General features: G+C 37.7%; 2 protein-coding genes across 5 annotated transcripts in view; both read left to right on the forward strand.

Annotated features, from left to right (window-relative positions):
• Positions 1–3,699, forward strand: part of usp20 (ubiquitin specific peptidase 20) — a 16,165-nt gene extending 12,466 nt beyond the window's left edge. For 3 of the 4 annotated variants that reach the window (XM_020587323.1, XM_020587322.1, XM_020587324.1), the window contains one exon: positions 139–3,699. The gene's annotated coding sequence lies outside the window, so the exon portion shown is untranslated. The remainder of the gene's footprint in view (positions 1–138) is intronic. The other variant, XR_002273734.1, reaches the window with a different exon arrangement.
• Positions 3,700–10,128: 6,429 nt separating this feature from the next.
• Positions 10,129–13,553, forward strand: ptges (prostaglandin E synthase). Its single transcript, XM_020587325.1, has 3 exons — positions 10,129–10,371; positions 10,468–10,550; positions 11,613–13,553. The coding sequence occupies exons 1-3, from the start codon at positions 10,255–10,257 to the stop codon at positions 11,860–11,862; spliced, it is 450 nt and encodes a 149-aa protein (XP_020442981.1). The 5' UTR covers positions 10,129–10,254; the 3' UTR covers positions 11,863–13,553.
• Positions 13,554–16,279: the final 2,726 nt, after the last annotated feature.

A 16,279-nucleotide genomic window follows, 5' to 3' on the forward strand; every position in this document is an offset into this window, starting at 1 on the left:
TACCCACGTGGCCAAGATAATGGAGAAGGCACCTCTAGCTAATAAACAGCTGTAAATCCAATCCAGCCTGTTTGTGTTGAGAGCTCTAGGAAGAGTCAATTTGTTTTCAATTTATTTCTCAACTTTCACTATCACCAGGTCTTGTGATCCCCCTTTCCAGTCCTTGGTCTCACAGGAAGCTGAGGAATTTGCACCTTGGTGAAGAAACCTTGTTGTGAGCATTTTGTAAATGTAGCAACGTGTTATTCTGAAGCTGTGTCACAGGGGGTTGAAACGGTACATAATAATCACATAGTTTATGTATTGGATAACTCTGATTCTCAGTGTTAAGGTATAAAAATAAGATGTAACTTCACATCTCCGGAGCTGTTTTTGTTAGCTGTGGTGACTCATTGGCCTCTGTAGTGACTAAGTTTTGTATAATACTAAACCGGCTCTGGTAGGCAGACAGCTGCTGGTGTCACAAGCCTGAATGCTGAACTACCCTGTTGGTTTGAGGACTTTTTCTTCTTCAGTGGAAGCAACAACCAAGAGAGATAACGAGCTTTTTGTTATTTGCCTGTTTACTAGTTACATAGCAACAAGCAACGTGAAGTGAGAGGTGTTGCATAAATCTTGCACCTCCAACCTTAAATACACAGTACGCTGAGCGCTCAGGACTGGGAGTATTTTGTTCCTTTTAAGATAGTGAAATTATTAGATTAATGAATTAAAACAAAAACAGCAGGTTTATTTGAAACTACGAAACATGCATGTGCTGGTTTTCAGGGACCCTTGCATTTGAAAAGCTTCAAAATGCATGCAGCTGCAACACTTTTTTGGACCAGTAAGAACATTTGACTGACAGTATGAGATGCCCAGTTCAAACATACAACACATTTAAGTGTTCAAAATAAATGAAATGTTGGCCCATTCCTTCTTAGTCTGTGCCACACTCTCCATAAAAAGATGGATAAATGTAGATCACAATAGAGACATTGAAATGTTTATAATAGCTAAACATTGACCAGTAATGCAATACTCATTCAAGCCAGTAGGGGGCTTTCAGAATTTAGCAAAAAAAAAAACAAAAAAAAAACAAACAAAAAAAAAATCCAGATCTCAATGATGCTATTTGACTGAGCAAGTGTGTTTTCTCTTTTTTTGCCATATAATTTATTAATTGTGCATGTTTGGTTATCAGATCATCCAAAAATTTTAATGTTACACCGTGAGGTGTTTTCTTGTAAAAATATTTATGCATCTAGAGATTTAATCATTGTTAAAGATCAGTTTTAAAGTGACACAATACAGATGTCTTTGCTAAAAGTTTACTCAAATTACATTCTGGTATAAAGTTTGAACTTTGACCCTCCTCCCACACAGGAAGTGAAAACGGTCCCCTGACCACAGCACTCGTATCGAGAAAAGTGGACAAACAGATCAGACTGTAAACAAGTGTGTGATCGAAGCAGCCAACACAAAGTTGAGCAGATGATTTTTAAAAAATTTTTTTGTGAACTGACTGCTGTACAGAAACTGCATTTTAATCTGAAAAAGCAAATGAAACATTGCATATTGTTTGTAGATTTGCTTATATTGTGCAATTCATAATATACTGTATAATAATCAGAGCAAGATCAATGTGCCATGGTAACATCTGGGAAAATGACAGAGAGTCATTCCAAGCTTAGGTAAATAAACCAACTCCTCTTCTATCTCATAATAGATCAATCACACACTTGCCTTTTTATATTCTACAGATCTGCATAGGAAATGTTTCCCATAACATTTTAAGCAATTAAAGTGTGGCTTTGTGGTAGTGAGTAACACTTAAAGACAAGGTCAACATAATAATGTTAACTGTGACTGAACCTTTCTGTCTAATATAATAAAGAGTCTAATTTACTGATTGCTATTAATAAGAATTTTGAAAGAAGGAGCTGCGGAATAGGAAATAATTATTTTTCTGTTATATTGAGTAATATACCGTTTTAAAAATTACAAGAAAAATTCTGAACATGTCTTCACTTTAATTTTTCTGTTTAACTTTTCATGTAAAATCCCCTAAGTCATTACAGGAAGTACCAATACAGAGATGAAAAAATGATAAACTTTTTTTTTTTTAGTTTGTCAGTAGAAATGAATAGAACTCAAAATAAATTATATTTATTAGACTGGCAGAAAAAAAAACTAGCATACTAACAGAAAACTGGTATTGACCTGGTATTGTTAACTTACTTTAATAAAACTGCCTCACAATGAAGAATCAAACACCATGAAGTTTCCTATTAGTCACTTTAAGTTATAAACAGATTATAAAATCCAACAAGTTCAACGAGCAGATATTCATAAATGTAATTATCAGAAAGGCAACTTCAACATCCCCCCTGGCAATTTATCCATCAAGCAGAGTACCCATGTGTTTATAGTCATTTCGCCTCCAGATATTTTGACTTGTCATAACTGAAAAAGCACAGGTGTGACCAATACTATTAACTTGAACTATATTAAATTTCATCGTCACAATAATTAAGACAACTAGCAAGTTGGAGCAAGTAAATGGAAGGCAGCCGGAGGGTTCTTACAAGTCAAGTGAAGGTAGTTTGTGACTCTGTAAACTGTCTAATGGCAAAGGCCAGCACAGCAAATCAACTTTTGTGTTTTATTGTTGTCAACTCCTTATTCTACCTGTTTTTAGTAGCTATTTTTTTAGCCTCTTAGGGGCAGCAGAAACAAGTTGTGCACACAATACTGGCATATCATCACCTTTTTCGATATGGCAGAATTGTTAGCAAACAATTGCTACAGCTTTTACAAAGTAATATATTCAGTAATTTGGAGATGTGCACTGAAGCAGATAAACGAGGAGCTGAAACTTGCTATAAAGTACCTGTAGATTCAGATGATAATTCTCTGTACATTCATCACCACAAACAACCCATTTTATATTGTCATCTAATAAACTGTCATAAATATTGATTAGAGGCACTTTAACATTGAAACTAAAGGTTGCACTACAACCTAGTTAATGTCACTATAATGGCTAAAGTTAACCCAGCAAACAGCGAACATTCGTATAGTTTCCAACAGAGATTCATATCCTGAATACATCAGGGCCAACATGGTTCAAAACCAAGTGGATGGCAGCCATCTTTAATGGTGGTAATGTTGTCACCTGATTGTCAAACACCAGCCTGCCCACGTCTATTAGCTTTACTCCAGACCATGACCTACAGGAATCTATTTCCACCTGCTTAAAGTTATTCATCAGTTTGAACAAGCGAGTACAGCAACTTGTTTCAAGAAAACAGTTTTGTAATGTCAGTTTTTATTTTCACACTGTCCAGATGCAGTAGATATAGTCCAGACTGTCTCTACAGGAGATCATGTTAATACTGAGGGGATGTGTTTTATATTTAGATATGAATGCAATGAAAAAAGACTCATTATTGTGCAATCTTAGCTCTGTCATCAAAGAGTTAGCAAACCTCAGACAGTAAAGACCAGGGCAGTGCAGGTAATTATGTTGCGTTGTTAAGAAATGTCAAATGGTATTTACTTAATTAACCCCGCCTGTGAGTTTGTTTGCTTGTGTTACAGCATGTGCAGTAGCTATGCGTGTGAACCTTCCATTTAACAGGAAATACAAGCATTGCTGTGATTAGACAGAAGTCAGTTATATCATGGCACCCTGCAGACAGTGCAGCAGAATTTCAATGACTCCCTACATTTCACAGTGTGTGGCTGTAATGGTGATGCTTTGACAACACGGAACTTAAGTGGTTGAGCTCAATTCAGTGGGATGTCTTTAATGTCCACATAACTGATGTATTTAGACATGGCTGGTTAAATGATTAAAATTGCCTGGTCTTTGATTTGCATGTGTTTTCTTTGTGATGATAAAAGCAAACAACACTGAAAATCGAAGAAAATAGAAAGTCTTTTCTGGATAAATATTTTTTAACACACTTTATGTGGGGGAACTTCAGTTGTCATTTGCTGCCTTGCCAAGAGTCAAATGACAAGACCACTCTCATGTTTGTTAAATTTGAACAGCTGCGAGATAGTTAGCTTAGCATAAAGACTGAAAACAGGGGGAAACTGCTAGCATAGTTCTGTACAAAGGTAAGAAATTCTGTCTTTATCTGTACCAAAGGGAAAGTGTAAAAGCTCACTGACAGACTGAGGCAATTTGTTTCTGTTTCCAGTTTTTATGCAAAACTAAGCTAACCAGCTTCAGGACTATATTTAATGTGTGATAGAACTAATGAAAATGATGTGAATTTTCTAAAACTATTCATTCAGAAGATGTGGATTTTTACCTGGCTGGGAGAACATTGTGAAAATATAAAATTTGCTGTATGTTTTGTTTTGTTTTTTGTTTTTTTGGCATGCCACTCATACTATAGTCCAAAACTGTCACCAACTGTGCAAAGACCATCTCTCTATGGGCCTCAAATGCCCCAGGTTCAGTGTTTGCCACTTTTTTATACTAATCTGATTCATTGCAGTTTTGTTTGGCAGTATTCACCAGTAAAGCACACTAATATGATAAAGTCTATTAGGTGTTTTACCTGCATTATTACCTAATCTTAATCCCTATGTTATGTCACAATTTGGGTTAAAGACCTTCATTCATTTATCGAAATGCTAAATGGATGTTTAAACAAATAGCCACACAGCAAACCCTGGGGCTAGTGTTGTAGTACTCAAGTCCAAGACTTCACTCCTGATTTTCAAGACTCGTGACTCGACTTAGACTTGAGGACTAATGATTTGGACCCAAACATTGAGTGCATTTGGACTTGTAAGTTGGAGATGGGGTATCTGACTTTATTATTGTTATTATTATTTTAATTTTTAGTAGGCCATAATAATTTAGCATAAGATACTGATTATAAACTCTGTTTGCCCACATCATGCTGTAAAAAAAAAAAAAAAAAAAAATCACACTTCACTTATAAGTAGTGTGTCTGCACACTTTTTAAAACTGTTTTTAGTCTACTGAAATATAGTTAAGTGAGAGACAGGGAGAGACAATTTTAGCTGTTTGCAGCTGTGATGTCATCTCAAGTCCCATACATATGCTGAGCTGTATCCAGCCCAGACAGAAGCAGACCGAGAAGAAAACACACCGGCCTGGGGAGAGGATATGATGCACACACTGCTTATATGTGAAGACAGGACAACCGTCACACTGCACAATTCAGGTAAGAGCCAAAAACAGAACATATAATGTGTTAGGGGATAGAATTATATGCACACACATGCAGCTGCAGCATTTGTCCACTTCACATTACCAAAACAGTGGCATGTTTCCTGCACTGCGTGTGTCTGAGCATGAAGCACACACACAGCTTTGACACTGTTATAGATCACTGATACGAAGGTGACATCAAAGCTGGGACACTTGGATGCTCTGCAAGATGCATTTCATGAGACACCAGATGTATTGATGAATAATTAAATATCCCATAGCTGTAGTTGTACAGACCATTGAATATTAAATCAGCAGATGACAATACAGTGAAAGTCTCGGACAGAAGGGGAGTGTGAGGCTGGCTGTAAGAGGGTTGTCCCTGCTCTGTCTATTCACTTGGACAGGATGGGTGTGGCTCTCTCCCTCCTCACCATTATAGTCATTTTCACTCTGTGCAAGATGAAGGTCAGATAACAGATTTATGAGGGCATGTTCAGACCTTTATTAATTAAATGAAATAATTACCATTTAAGCATGTATATAGCTGTGCTAATATGAAGACGGGCTCTCCTAAAGAGATTCCCTTGTGGCTTGGTGTTGACTAACTGTACAGAGCATACAGTATCCACAGCAGTTCATCACATGAAAGCATTAATGTAATGTTATTAGATAGAATGCTTCATGTGGATGGGACTTCTGTTTAATGCTGCAGCTGTTAGAACACACTGGATACGGTCTGGTTTATACATACATTTTTAATATTCCAGATTATGAACACTTGAGTGGTTCCCTCATTTTACCTCAGAGTAGCACTGGTTACCCTTCTTCTGTGCTCACAGCACTCCTGTGGATATCTAATTATTTTGGCAGAAACAAATTGGATGTGTATTAGGAGTCATACATCAGTAACAACTGATTCAGAATGCTGCTGCTGACTAGAGCCAGAAAAAGAGAACACACTGCAGGTATTTTAAAACCACTATTGAGTTGTTGTGTTGTTTTTAGAACTATTTGTCTTTAAAGCACTTCATGGTGTGGCAGCAACGTATTTGTCTGACATGCTTGGAATTTATGAACCAGGGTGACCCCTCAGGCTCCGTGTTCTAAAGAAAAGATCAAGATGTTGATATTTGTCAACTGCCTGATATTTAAAATTTTACCCAGCTTTCAGTTAGAATATTTATGGTAATATTTTTTTTTATCATTTATTTTAATGAAAACGGGTTTTATTGTCTCTAATCTGTTTTTTTTTCATCTTTTATGTTTTATTTTTTCTATCATATGTTCATCTTTTTATTTGTGTGCATTAGCCTCAAATTGTTATGTCTGTCTTATCATTAGCTTGTCAGTCTTAAATGCACTAACCTGAGTGAAAGCTGCCATACAAATGACTTTTGATTGGCTGATACAAGGAGAGAACATTTTATTCTGATCGCTACATTAATCTGACACTAACTAACATCTATCTATTTCTTTCCACAGACATTTACTGATCTGAAAGGAGGATAACTAGCATGACACAGGAAATTTGTCAAAGCAGTGTGAACCAGAATAAACAGGCCCTGCGGTGATCCTGCACCCAGCTCAAGCTGAATCAAAGTGCTGCAGCATCGTCATAGGAGCGAGTCACCAGATGAGTTGTCTCCTGGACTGAGAGAATATTTGCTGGAAAGACTGTAGCTCACTGATTCAGTTCCTCTGTCTATGAATTCTCAAATATTTACATGCCATGTCTAGCAGCTCTGAGGGATGAAGAACAGCTTGAGACAGACTGGTTAGGACTCTATGACCTTTTAATGTAGGGTCACTCCTACAGGCAGAGCTGGATGTGAAACTGCTGCTGGTTGAAAACAGGAGAGAACTACACTCTTTGTTTTGTGGTACTTGGCGCTGCACTTCCCTTTCTCCTCTCATTTTGTTTTTCCACTTCCACCCTTTTACAGAAAAAAAAGGATAAACATAATCCAGAGAAGCAGTTACTCACGGGCATTCACATGAGCTCAGACTGCATTTTACACTCCAGAGTCAAACTGTAAAACTCTGAGACTTCTCTTTCTAAACAAACATGAACATATTATTTTATTTAATTAAAATGTTAAATATACTTAACCACTCCACATATATTTTGCAATAAATATTCTGTAGTTGTAATAGGAAGAATAAAATGAGTCATTAAAGAGGCTCAGTACATGTCAGTATGTTGTCATTTACCTGAACATTTACTTAAATGTACATCCATATTATGTAGATATAGCTGACAAATCTATGAAACATACGTGATCATAATTGATATATACTATGTAATTTAGCAAATGTCCTCCACATTATAAACGTACTTGATTACTAAATGTCTGTCAAAACATAAGCTCTTAGTATAAGTACATTTTTGTGTCGCATAAGTCATAGATGTATTGTGCGAGCGTGTAGAGTAACTGTGCACATCTGTATGATCTGTCTCCTGACCAGTTTGCACACACCATGGGCTGTGCTATGTGTTCCCAGCTGGTCGATATGTGGACTGTGAGAGTGAGCAGGACCGGCCGCAGGGCCATGGAGCTTGCTGCCTACCCACAGATGCTCCAGGGAGGCTACCACAGAGTGACTGGCCTCCACTACATGTCCTCTTTCTCTGATGCGGAGGACTGCTGTGATGACACCAGCTCAGGCAGCTCTCTCACCTTGGACTGGCAAACACAGGCGACTGATGGCTGACACTGAACCAAACCAGCAGGTGTTATAATACAAACATGTAAATGAATATGATGAAATACACATGAACTGTGCAATAAATGTGATTATTGGCATTTAAAAGGATGAGGTGCAGTCTGTTGTCTTTTAACAAAGCAGGCTACTGCAGGGAGTTTCCATGAGTCTTATTACAAATTTTATTACCGGTATTTTATTATACAGTATACTGGTTCAGGGAATATACAGTATATTGTATATATACAATATACTGTATATTTATATGTAGCCTATGTGGTATTTTTCATCTCTTTTTAGTAGTTTTGTGTCTCTTTGTATATTATATATATATATAGTAACTAAAGTTAATGTACCGCATTACCAACTGCTTAAACATTAATGCAGCAGTTCTCCTCAGGGTGGTGGAGGGGGTCGAGGCTAAGTCAGGGGTGGGGGTGGGAAGGAGCTCAAAAATATTTATACCCACCAGAGGGAGGCCCCAGTAGAAAAAGTTTGAGAATCATGCATTTAAGTATTAGTAATTGTAAAACAATAATATATAACAATTTACCTGAATAATAAAGACCATTCTGTAAAACTTGTACTACTGATACTTTAGTTACTTGATAAGACTTCTGTACTTTTACATTATGGTATTTGTACTTCTGATCTTAGGAATTTGACTACTACTCTGCACTTTATATACTATTATATACTTTAAAAAGGTAAAATGTCCTTTAAAAATGTTGTTATAATATCACACATTATATTACTACATTTTTATTACTGGTGCAGCAGAAGTATTGTCACTGGGTAATTAAATACTGTTAGGCAGCTGAATCTTTACATTACATTTTATCAACAATTATGCATTTTGTGTTTAAAATCTTTTCAGATTTCTAGTTGTTCCATCCTTCAGATAAATGTAGTGGAGTATAAGTACAACATGTCCCTGTATAAATAGTGGAGCATAAAAGTAACATTAAATAAAAACACTCAAGTAAAGTACAAGTACATGTAGAGTAGTTGAGTACATTACTCCATGTACTACATTACACCTTCACTGTCAGCAAAATGTTTTCACAATAGTGTATTACTATTATGACTGTGCTGTTACGCAACTTAGTAGCAGATGACACAAGCAGGATCCAGATTGCAATGGAAATGTTCTTTGTTTTGCAACTGCTCCACAACCCATATTTTGCCAGCGGTCTTAAGTGAAATTATTGTCCTAATACAAGATGCAGAAGAAAGACGCCCTGGCTCCGGAAGTCAAATAAACGTGACTCAGATCATATGTGTTCATTTTTTGAAAGCTGCCTTACTTACAGTAGATCTCATTAATATGACAAAAGGTATAGAAAACATTTCTAAACTGATCCTAATATGGTAGTAGTTATGTATTAAGTATTAAGTTAAATAACTTATTCAGTTCTGTAAATGAATGCCAAAACAACTTTAAATATTGTAATATGAAATAATAGCTTCTATTTGCAGTGTTGTAGTACTCGAATCCAGGACTTTGACTCAAACACTGGGGACTCGACTACAACACTGTCTATTTGTTATGTTATGAGATTATGAGAAAATAGGCCCCTGGACATAGACCCCAGACATTTTGAGTGTTTTAAGTTGTCTTGTGTCACTTTGTTGTCATATTGCATCTCCTTGTGGTATGTCATGTCTCTTCTTAATCATTTTATGACTCTTTATAATAGTAATGTGTTTCTTTTAAGTGGTTTTCCATGTATTTGTGGTTGTTTCATGTGTTTAAAAGTTGTGTCTCTTTGTGGTGGTTGTGTGCCTATTTTTTAGTAGTTTTGCATCTCTTTAGTTGTTTTTGTGTTTTGTATGCAAATCAGATTCCAGGTAGGGGTGACACCCCAGTCACCTTCTGTCCCCACCCTTGTAGATTTTCCAGTTTGTTTTAAAGATTTATAATTTGCTTTAGTGAAAACGTATGATGTTTTTGAAATGTTACCCAAGGGGCATTTGGTTGTATAATGAGTAGCTTACTTTTACTTTTGATACTGTTAATATGTTTTGTTGCTAATAGCCTTAAGTTTTTTACTTAAATAGAATTTTTAACAGCATTTCTACAGTGTGGTATTTTTTATTAAGCCTAAGTCATCTGATATTAGTGTTCATGTAACTTTTTGGTCGTGCCAAGTTATTTCACCCTGGGAATCACAGAAAAACGAAAGACGCATTTCCATCTCTTCCGTTCAACTTGGCATCATCACCGGGGCGAGTGGGTGGAGGCATCACCCAGTACAAAAAAGCCTTCCCCTCGGGTCCACTCTCACTTTCAGCAGCTTGACGCACGCGCGCACACACTCCAGAGCTCTGGTCTGCAACTCGCCTCAGACAGACTAACTGGCACGGCAATGGCATTCATGATAGGAAACGAGGTTTTCTCCTGTTTTGCTTTCTACAGCGTGCTTCTGGTGATAAAAATGTACATTTTGGCGATAATAACGGGACAAGTGCGTCTGCGCAAAAAGGTGAGTCCATGATTTGGAAAGTGTTGAAAACTCATACTGCTTCTTAAATCATGGAGGGGGGATTTTTACTGAAAGTTTTGTTTTGTTCCCTGAAAGGCATTTGCCAACCCCGAGGACGCGCTGAGACACGGAGGTCTACAATATCACAGGGAAGACCCAGACGTGGAAAGATGCCGGAGGTGAGAATACGAAGGTTTGACACTGTCACGACACGCTTTTACGTTTTAAATTGATTTTGTAGTGCTTTCAAATATGTTGCTTTATGCAAAGGCAGACTACAACCATAAGAAAATACCAGCAGTTATTATCTTACAGCATTATCCACTTTAGCTGTTGCCTCCAGAGGTGGTGGAAACGTCTGTGACTTGGTTCTGTGCCAAATATTAAAAGTATGAAATATGAAAACTTTTTTCCAGTGAAGATTTTCCAAATTAGATGCGTTTTCCTCTACTGGTTTTCAACAACAGCTGGCAGCCTGGAGCAGTTGTGCTTTTGGCTTTGATTTAACATGTCAGAAAATGATATGTGACGGCAGTAAGGAAAGATGTTTTTTGGTTTTAGTTTTTGACTAGTAAAAACATTTGCTTCTGTTTTTCCTCTCTGTCTATTCTGCTACCCTGGACTGCCTATCAAGTTATGCTAGAAAACAATGGTGCATTGGGAGGCATTTACAAATACTGATTCGTGATTAAGTATTTATGTTTATGAATTTCCTCAACATAAAGTGTTGAAATAGTTTTCAAGCGTAATTACTACTTTTGTACTGTGCTCTTATCTGGAGCAGCTGTTAACAAGGCAGGGTCCCTATACAATAATAGGCTAATAACAAAAAGCTGGACCCAGTGGGTGGAGAGGAAGTAGATAAAGTAATCTGGCTGGGCTGAGAAAGTTTCACATTTCTGCTGTTGTATGAATCATGTGAAATGAGCAGGTTTTACCCAGATTGCAATTAACTAATGCGTCACCTCTCAGTGAGGTGACTCATTAACACTCCACAGTGTTAGTTAAACAAGATCGTTTCACCATCCAGACAATCGACCGACTTGCAGAGGAAACCATAAAATAATCCAAAATTGGAATGAATTACTGAAATAACAGTCATACTTTATATGTCATCATTTCACTGCATCGTATGTAGCTGAGCCAACTTGAGAGGCTATGAAAACAGATGTGTGTGTCTGCAGTCACATATGCAGTATACACATGTAGCTATGTGTGACTGAATCTTTTGTCTCCTATAGAGCTCATATTAATGACATGGAGAACATCCTTCCCTTCTTCTTCCTGGGTACCGTCTACTCCATGACTGGACCTTCACTGACAGTGGCCCGCCTTCACTTTCTTGTCTTCTTCATGGGTCGTGTGCTACACAGCATTGCCTACTTGCTTGCCCTGCGAGCACCAACTCGCTCACTGGCCTACATCATTGCACAGATAGCTTGTTTCTCCATGGCTCTGCAGGTTCTCGTGACAGTTGCAGCATATGCATAAACATCCAGAAATGAGGGACTGAAGTAGAGGTGGTGTTCTGTGTCGTAAGGCGGTAGTTACAATTTGTGACCTGTGTCTGAAAAAGCCAAGGAGGTTGCCTGAGAGAGAACTTAAGAGACAAGGATGTCAGTGAGAGTGCAATATAGCCTCCTGCACAGTGTTTGAGAACACTAGTGCTGGGTTTTATGAGATTTTGTCAGTATTTTATTGTTTTATTTACAAATATGAGAATATCTTGAAATTGAACTGAAGACATTATTTTGTACTGTACTTTTGTATTTAAAATGAAAATGAAGGTTGTTACTCATTTTGTTTTTTTAACCTGTCCTGAAACTCTCTCTCAGACTGTTACATAGATTTATTTTAAGCCACTTTGGAATATTTTACACCACTACACTACATGCTAATCCCTGCCCCTTTTGGTGTTTACACACATGACAGACTGCCATTCATGTGCGTATTGTATCTGTTTCCTGTGTGGATATTCCATCTGTTGTGTTAATATTTGCTTGCATGCTACATTCAACAAAAGCATAATGGATCCTGGCATGATCATTGACGATGCGTTGAAAGATTTGAATTAGCACCCGGTGGAATGCAAACTGATGTGCTTATTACTATGTGGGTGAAAATGTCTTTCAAGTCCTTTATAAGGAAGAAGAAAGGACACTGAGTTTGGACTCTTGCAACAACCTGCAGAGAAAGAAATGAAATGTGGAAATTTTGTAAAACATTTCAAGCATGTTTAAAGTATTGTAATGATAATTTATTATTCCATATAATGTACAAAGAGATGTTTTAACTCCATGAACACATATTTGTTGGAATTAAAACAATTCACAACCACGCTAAACTAATCTTGAATTCAGAAATATATTATTTTATTTAACTGTCTTTTAACTAAAAGGTCATTGTTGACTTTGGCCATGCAGGGACAGTGTGTTCTGGCATTAAGGGGAAAGGGGCCCCACTTTGTGTGTGAGAGCGAGGTGATCCAGAAGTTTGTGGCAAAGCTCCAGCATTCCTCCACACATTATGTAAGACCTTTTGGGCTGTGTTTTGCTGCCTGTTGTATCCTGAGGGGCCAGACATTTCTGGGAAGCCACATAAAGGCCCTGAAATACAGGAGAATGCTCAGTGATGCATTTAACATGATTACAGTTCTTGAAATCTGCATATCAATCATCTCATATTGCCTGAAGTGTTATGAGTGAAATAATGTTTTCCATCTTTATGGCTCAGTTGTTCCTTTTGCTCATGTGTGATTTGCTCCAAACTAATATATTCCAGCTTTCAGAACATACTTTCCTAGTAATCCTGTTTGGACTAATTTTCCTATCAGTGGCTGAACTTGAAATTACAGAGCCAGAATGTTTTGTGATTGTGGAGAAAGGAAAAGAACCCTAGGAAGTGGGAGGCCTGAAAAATAATTTGCTTTGAAAGAATGAACCTTGATGTGGGTGAAACACAAGCTAATGACATGTCTTGGATGGGGGCGTAACTGTGGCCTGTGTATGCATCAGAAGTGTGTTCGTCTCAACCTGCCTGCACCTTCAGGGTAACAGGGAGACACATGCCACACATTCTCTTTCATCTTAACACGAAACACACATCTTAGCTGACACACAAAAATCTGAAACCACAAGATGGTAAAAAATTTTGAATAATATTTGTGCCCACAGGTATTTTGTTACAGCACCTGATATTTTTTGTACAAACTGTGTACTAAATTAAATTACTCATTAAAATGTTTATTTCACAAAAAATAATGACTATTTACATATTAGTTATTCTGTACCTTTCGATTAAATAATGATTTAGTGAAAAGTCGTTTAACAGGGTAGGAAACCCGGATACTATATTTTACCAAGTCTTTGAACTCGGAATTTCATTGGCTAACCAGCTTGTCAATCATTCTATCAAAACCCGTGATTGGCCAGGGCTACATTGAGAAGATTTTTGGCTGTATCTCGTCGAGTTAGTTGGCTGATTGATATGATATTGATTGTCGTGCTAACTGTCCAATGGGAGCTCTAAAAATGTAACTTAGGCGTTTGTTCAAGTGTAAAGCCTAGCAAAACACTACAATGTCCCTGGGTTAGTGTCATATGGTTAGCCCAGCAGGTGGCGGTAATGCACCTTAGATTGGCTTGCCAACCTCCAATAAACACCACAGGAAGAAGATGAAGTGTCATATGGTTGTTAACAGTGAACCAGAGTATCAGTGACCTAACAAACAAAGAAATAACAAAGGCCACTGGAAGAAATTGCAAACACGGGCTATTTTCTCCATGTCAGCATTTTTGTTGGACTAATGCTTGGGTCTATGATCACTGGGATAATGACACACCTTGAATACAAACAACCGAGAATGGTAAGGGGCTGTTCTTGTGTGTGTGTGTGTGTGTGTGTGTGTGTGTGTGTGTGTGTGTGCGTGTGTGTTACTGCTGCATAATGAAGAACTGCTGAAAGACTTCGTAGCGAAAATTGAGAGACGTAGAGCTTAACAGTGTATAGCACGTTGTAGTTGTGTTAAGATGACAGTAGGTGTCAGTGATTGCTGGAAAAGTGATTGGGGTCCACGGGAGCGCGCAGCCTTCTAAATATGCATCGGGATCAAACTGTAATAAAGCGCAGAAATAGTCAGGATGTGTATCCCCATGGTAGCACGAAGGCATGTCTTTGCAAAGCTTGAACCTCTGAAGAAATTGCAAGGATCTAATCACAATTATAGCCAGAAGAAGCCGTAGCAGAGTTAAATCTGGCATTCTTCAGGCGTACTTGCTGGATATTTGGATAGTCATTCAAGTAGTTAAATTAGTTTTTGACCATTTTTATGTGGTTATAAAGGTAACCTAATGTGAGGCAGAAAATCACTTGCAGTATAAAGATAGTGACTTTAATCTTTTTGGAAAGAAGAATACTAAATTCTACTGGTTTCATAGTAAGTAGTACTTAAACTAGTGCAAAAGGTGCTGGATGATTGATAATCTTTAAAATCCTACCCACAATGTAAAGGTAATCTGAGCAAAATATATAGATAAAAACACCTTCATTATAAAGATATTCACTTTAATTCACTTTAGACATGGTTAAAATATTTTGCTTCTGAAACTTGCAGGGTATATACATACAGTATAATTGAGTAAAACACTGCAGCAGAAACAAATCGACATCCTGACAATGGCAGTTGTATGTGGAGTTAAAAACAAAAAACACAACAGATCTGTGTGTGCGTTATCAGGTAACACACACACAGGTTCTGAAGGCCCTGAAACAGGTGAATCCTCATAAGTCTGTGGGACCAGACGGTGTCTCCTCTAGAGTTCTGAAAACCTGCAGGGACCAACTAGCTACTGTGTATGCAGACATCTTCAACCTGTCTTTAACCCAAGCAGTAGTCCCTTGCACTCTAAACAACTTCAGGCCGGTGGTGCTCACATCAGTCGCCATGAAGTGCTTAGAGAAACTGGTCCTCACACACATTAACCACATGGTCCCGGACACTGTAGACCCCCTCCAGTTTGCCTATCGCCCCAATAGAGGCCTGCAAGTAACATGATTGGGCTTTTCTTTGTATCACTGACCATTAAACAAGTTGACCTTGGACTGAATTTGCTGGGACGCCCACTCCTAGGAAGACTGACACCTGTCTTGAAGGCTCTCCATTTGTAAACAGTCTTTATTACCGCAGAACAGTGGATTTCAGATAGTTTGGAGATGGCCTTATAACCTTTCTCAAACTGATGAGCAGTGACATTTGCTTCCCTGAGGTCATGGCTGATGTCCTTTTTTTCTTGGCATGATGCAGACACACCTCAATATTCCAGAACACCAAACTGCCAAAAGTTCTACTTTTCTAGAGGTAGTCACACTCCTTAATGATTGACAAATCCTGTGTGCACTTGATTAGTAACGTCTGGCTGCTGATTACTCTCTAATAAATGTAAATTAGGATTGCACTCAATGACGAGAAATCAGTTTATTCTGCAAGAAGACAGTGTTTGGCCACCCGGCCTTCATCAATGTCATCGAGTGTGATCCTAATTTACATTTTTTGGATAATGCTGCTGGGACAACGAACCAGTTTTTCCTGAATGTGGTGGAATCTGTACATAAAGGTTTTGCTGGTTATTGTCTTAATGGCTGTGGAAATATGAAGGATGAACTTTGAATGTTGGGAAACAGTGACTGCATATTAAAATGTTTTTTGTTGGCACCTGAGGTTTTTATTTTGTTTTGTTTATAGAGGTTGGTGAGGATCACACAATTATATTTTTAGGACCTGATAAATAATATTAAATTGAAGGAGGGTGTACTTTTATTTTTTACCATGACTGTATGTAAGACTATAAAAAAATAAATCAGATTTCATAAATATTTATTACATATCAATGAACAGAATCAACTATCTTCA

The sequence above is a fragment of the Monopterus albus genome, unplaced genomic scaffold, assembly GCF_001952655.1.
Source record: "Monopterus albus unplaced genomic scaffold, M_albus_1.0 scaffold453.1, whole genome shotgun sequence".
NCBI lineage: Eukaryota > Metazoa > Chordata > Actinopteri > Synbranchiformes > Synbranchidae > Monopterus > Monopterus albus.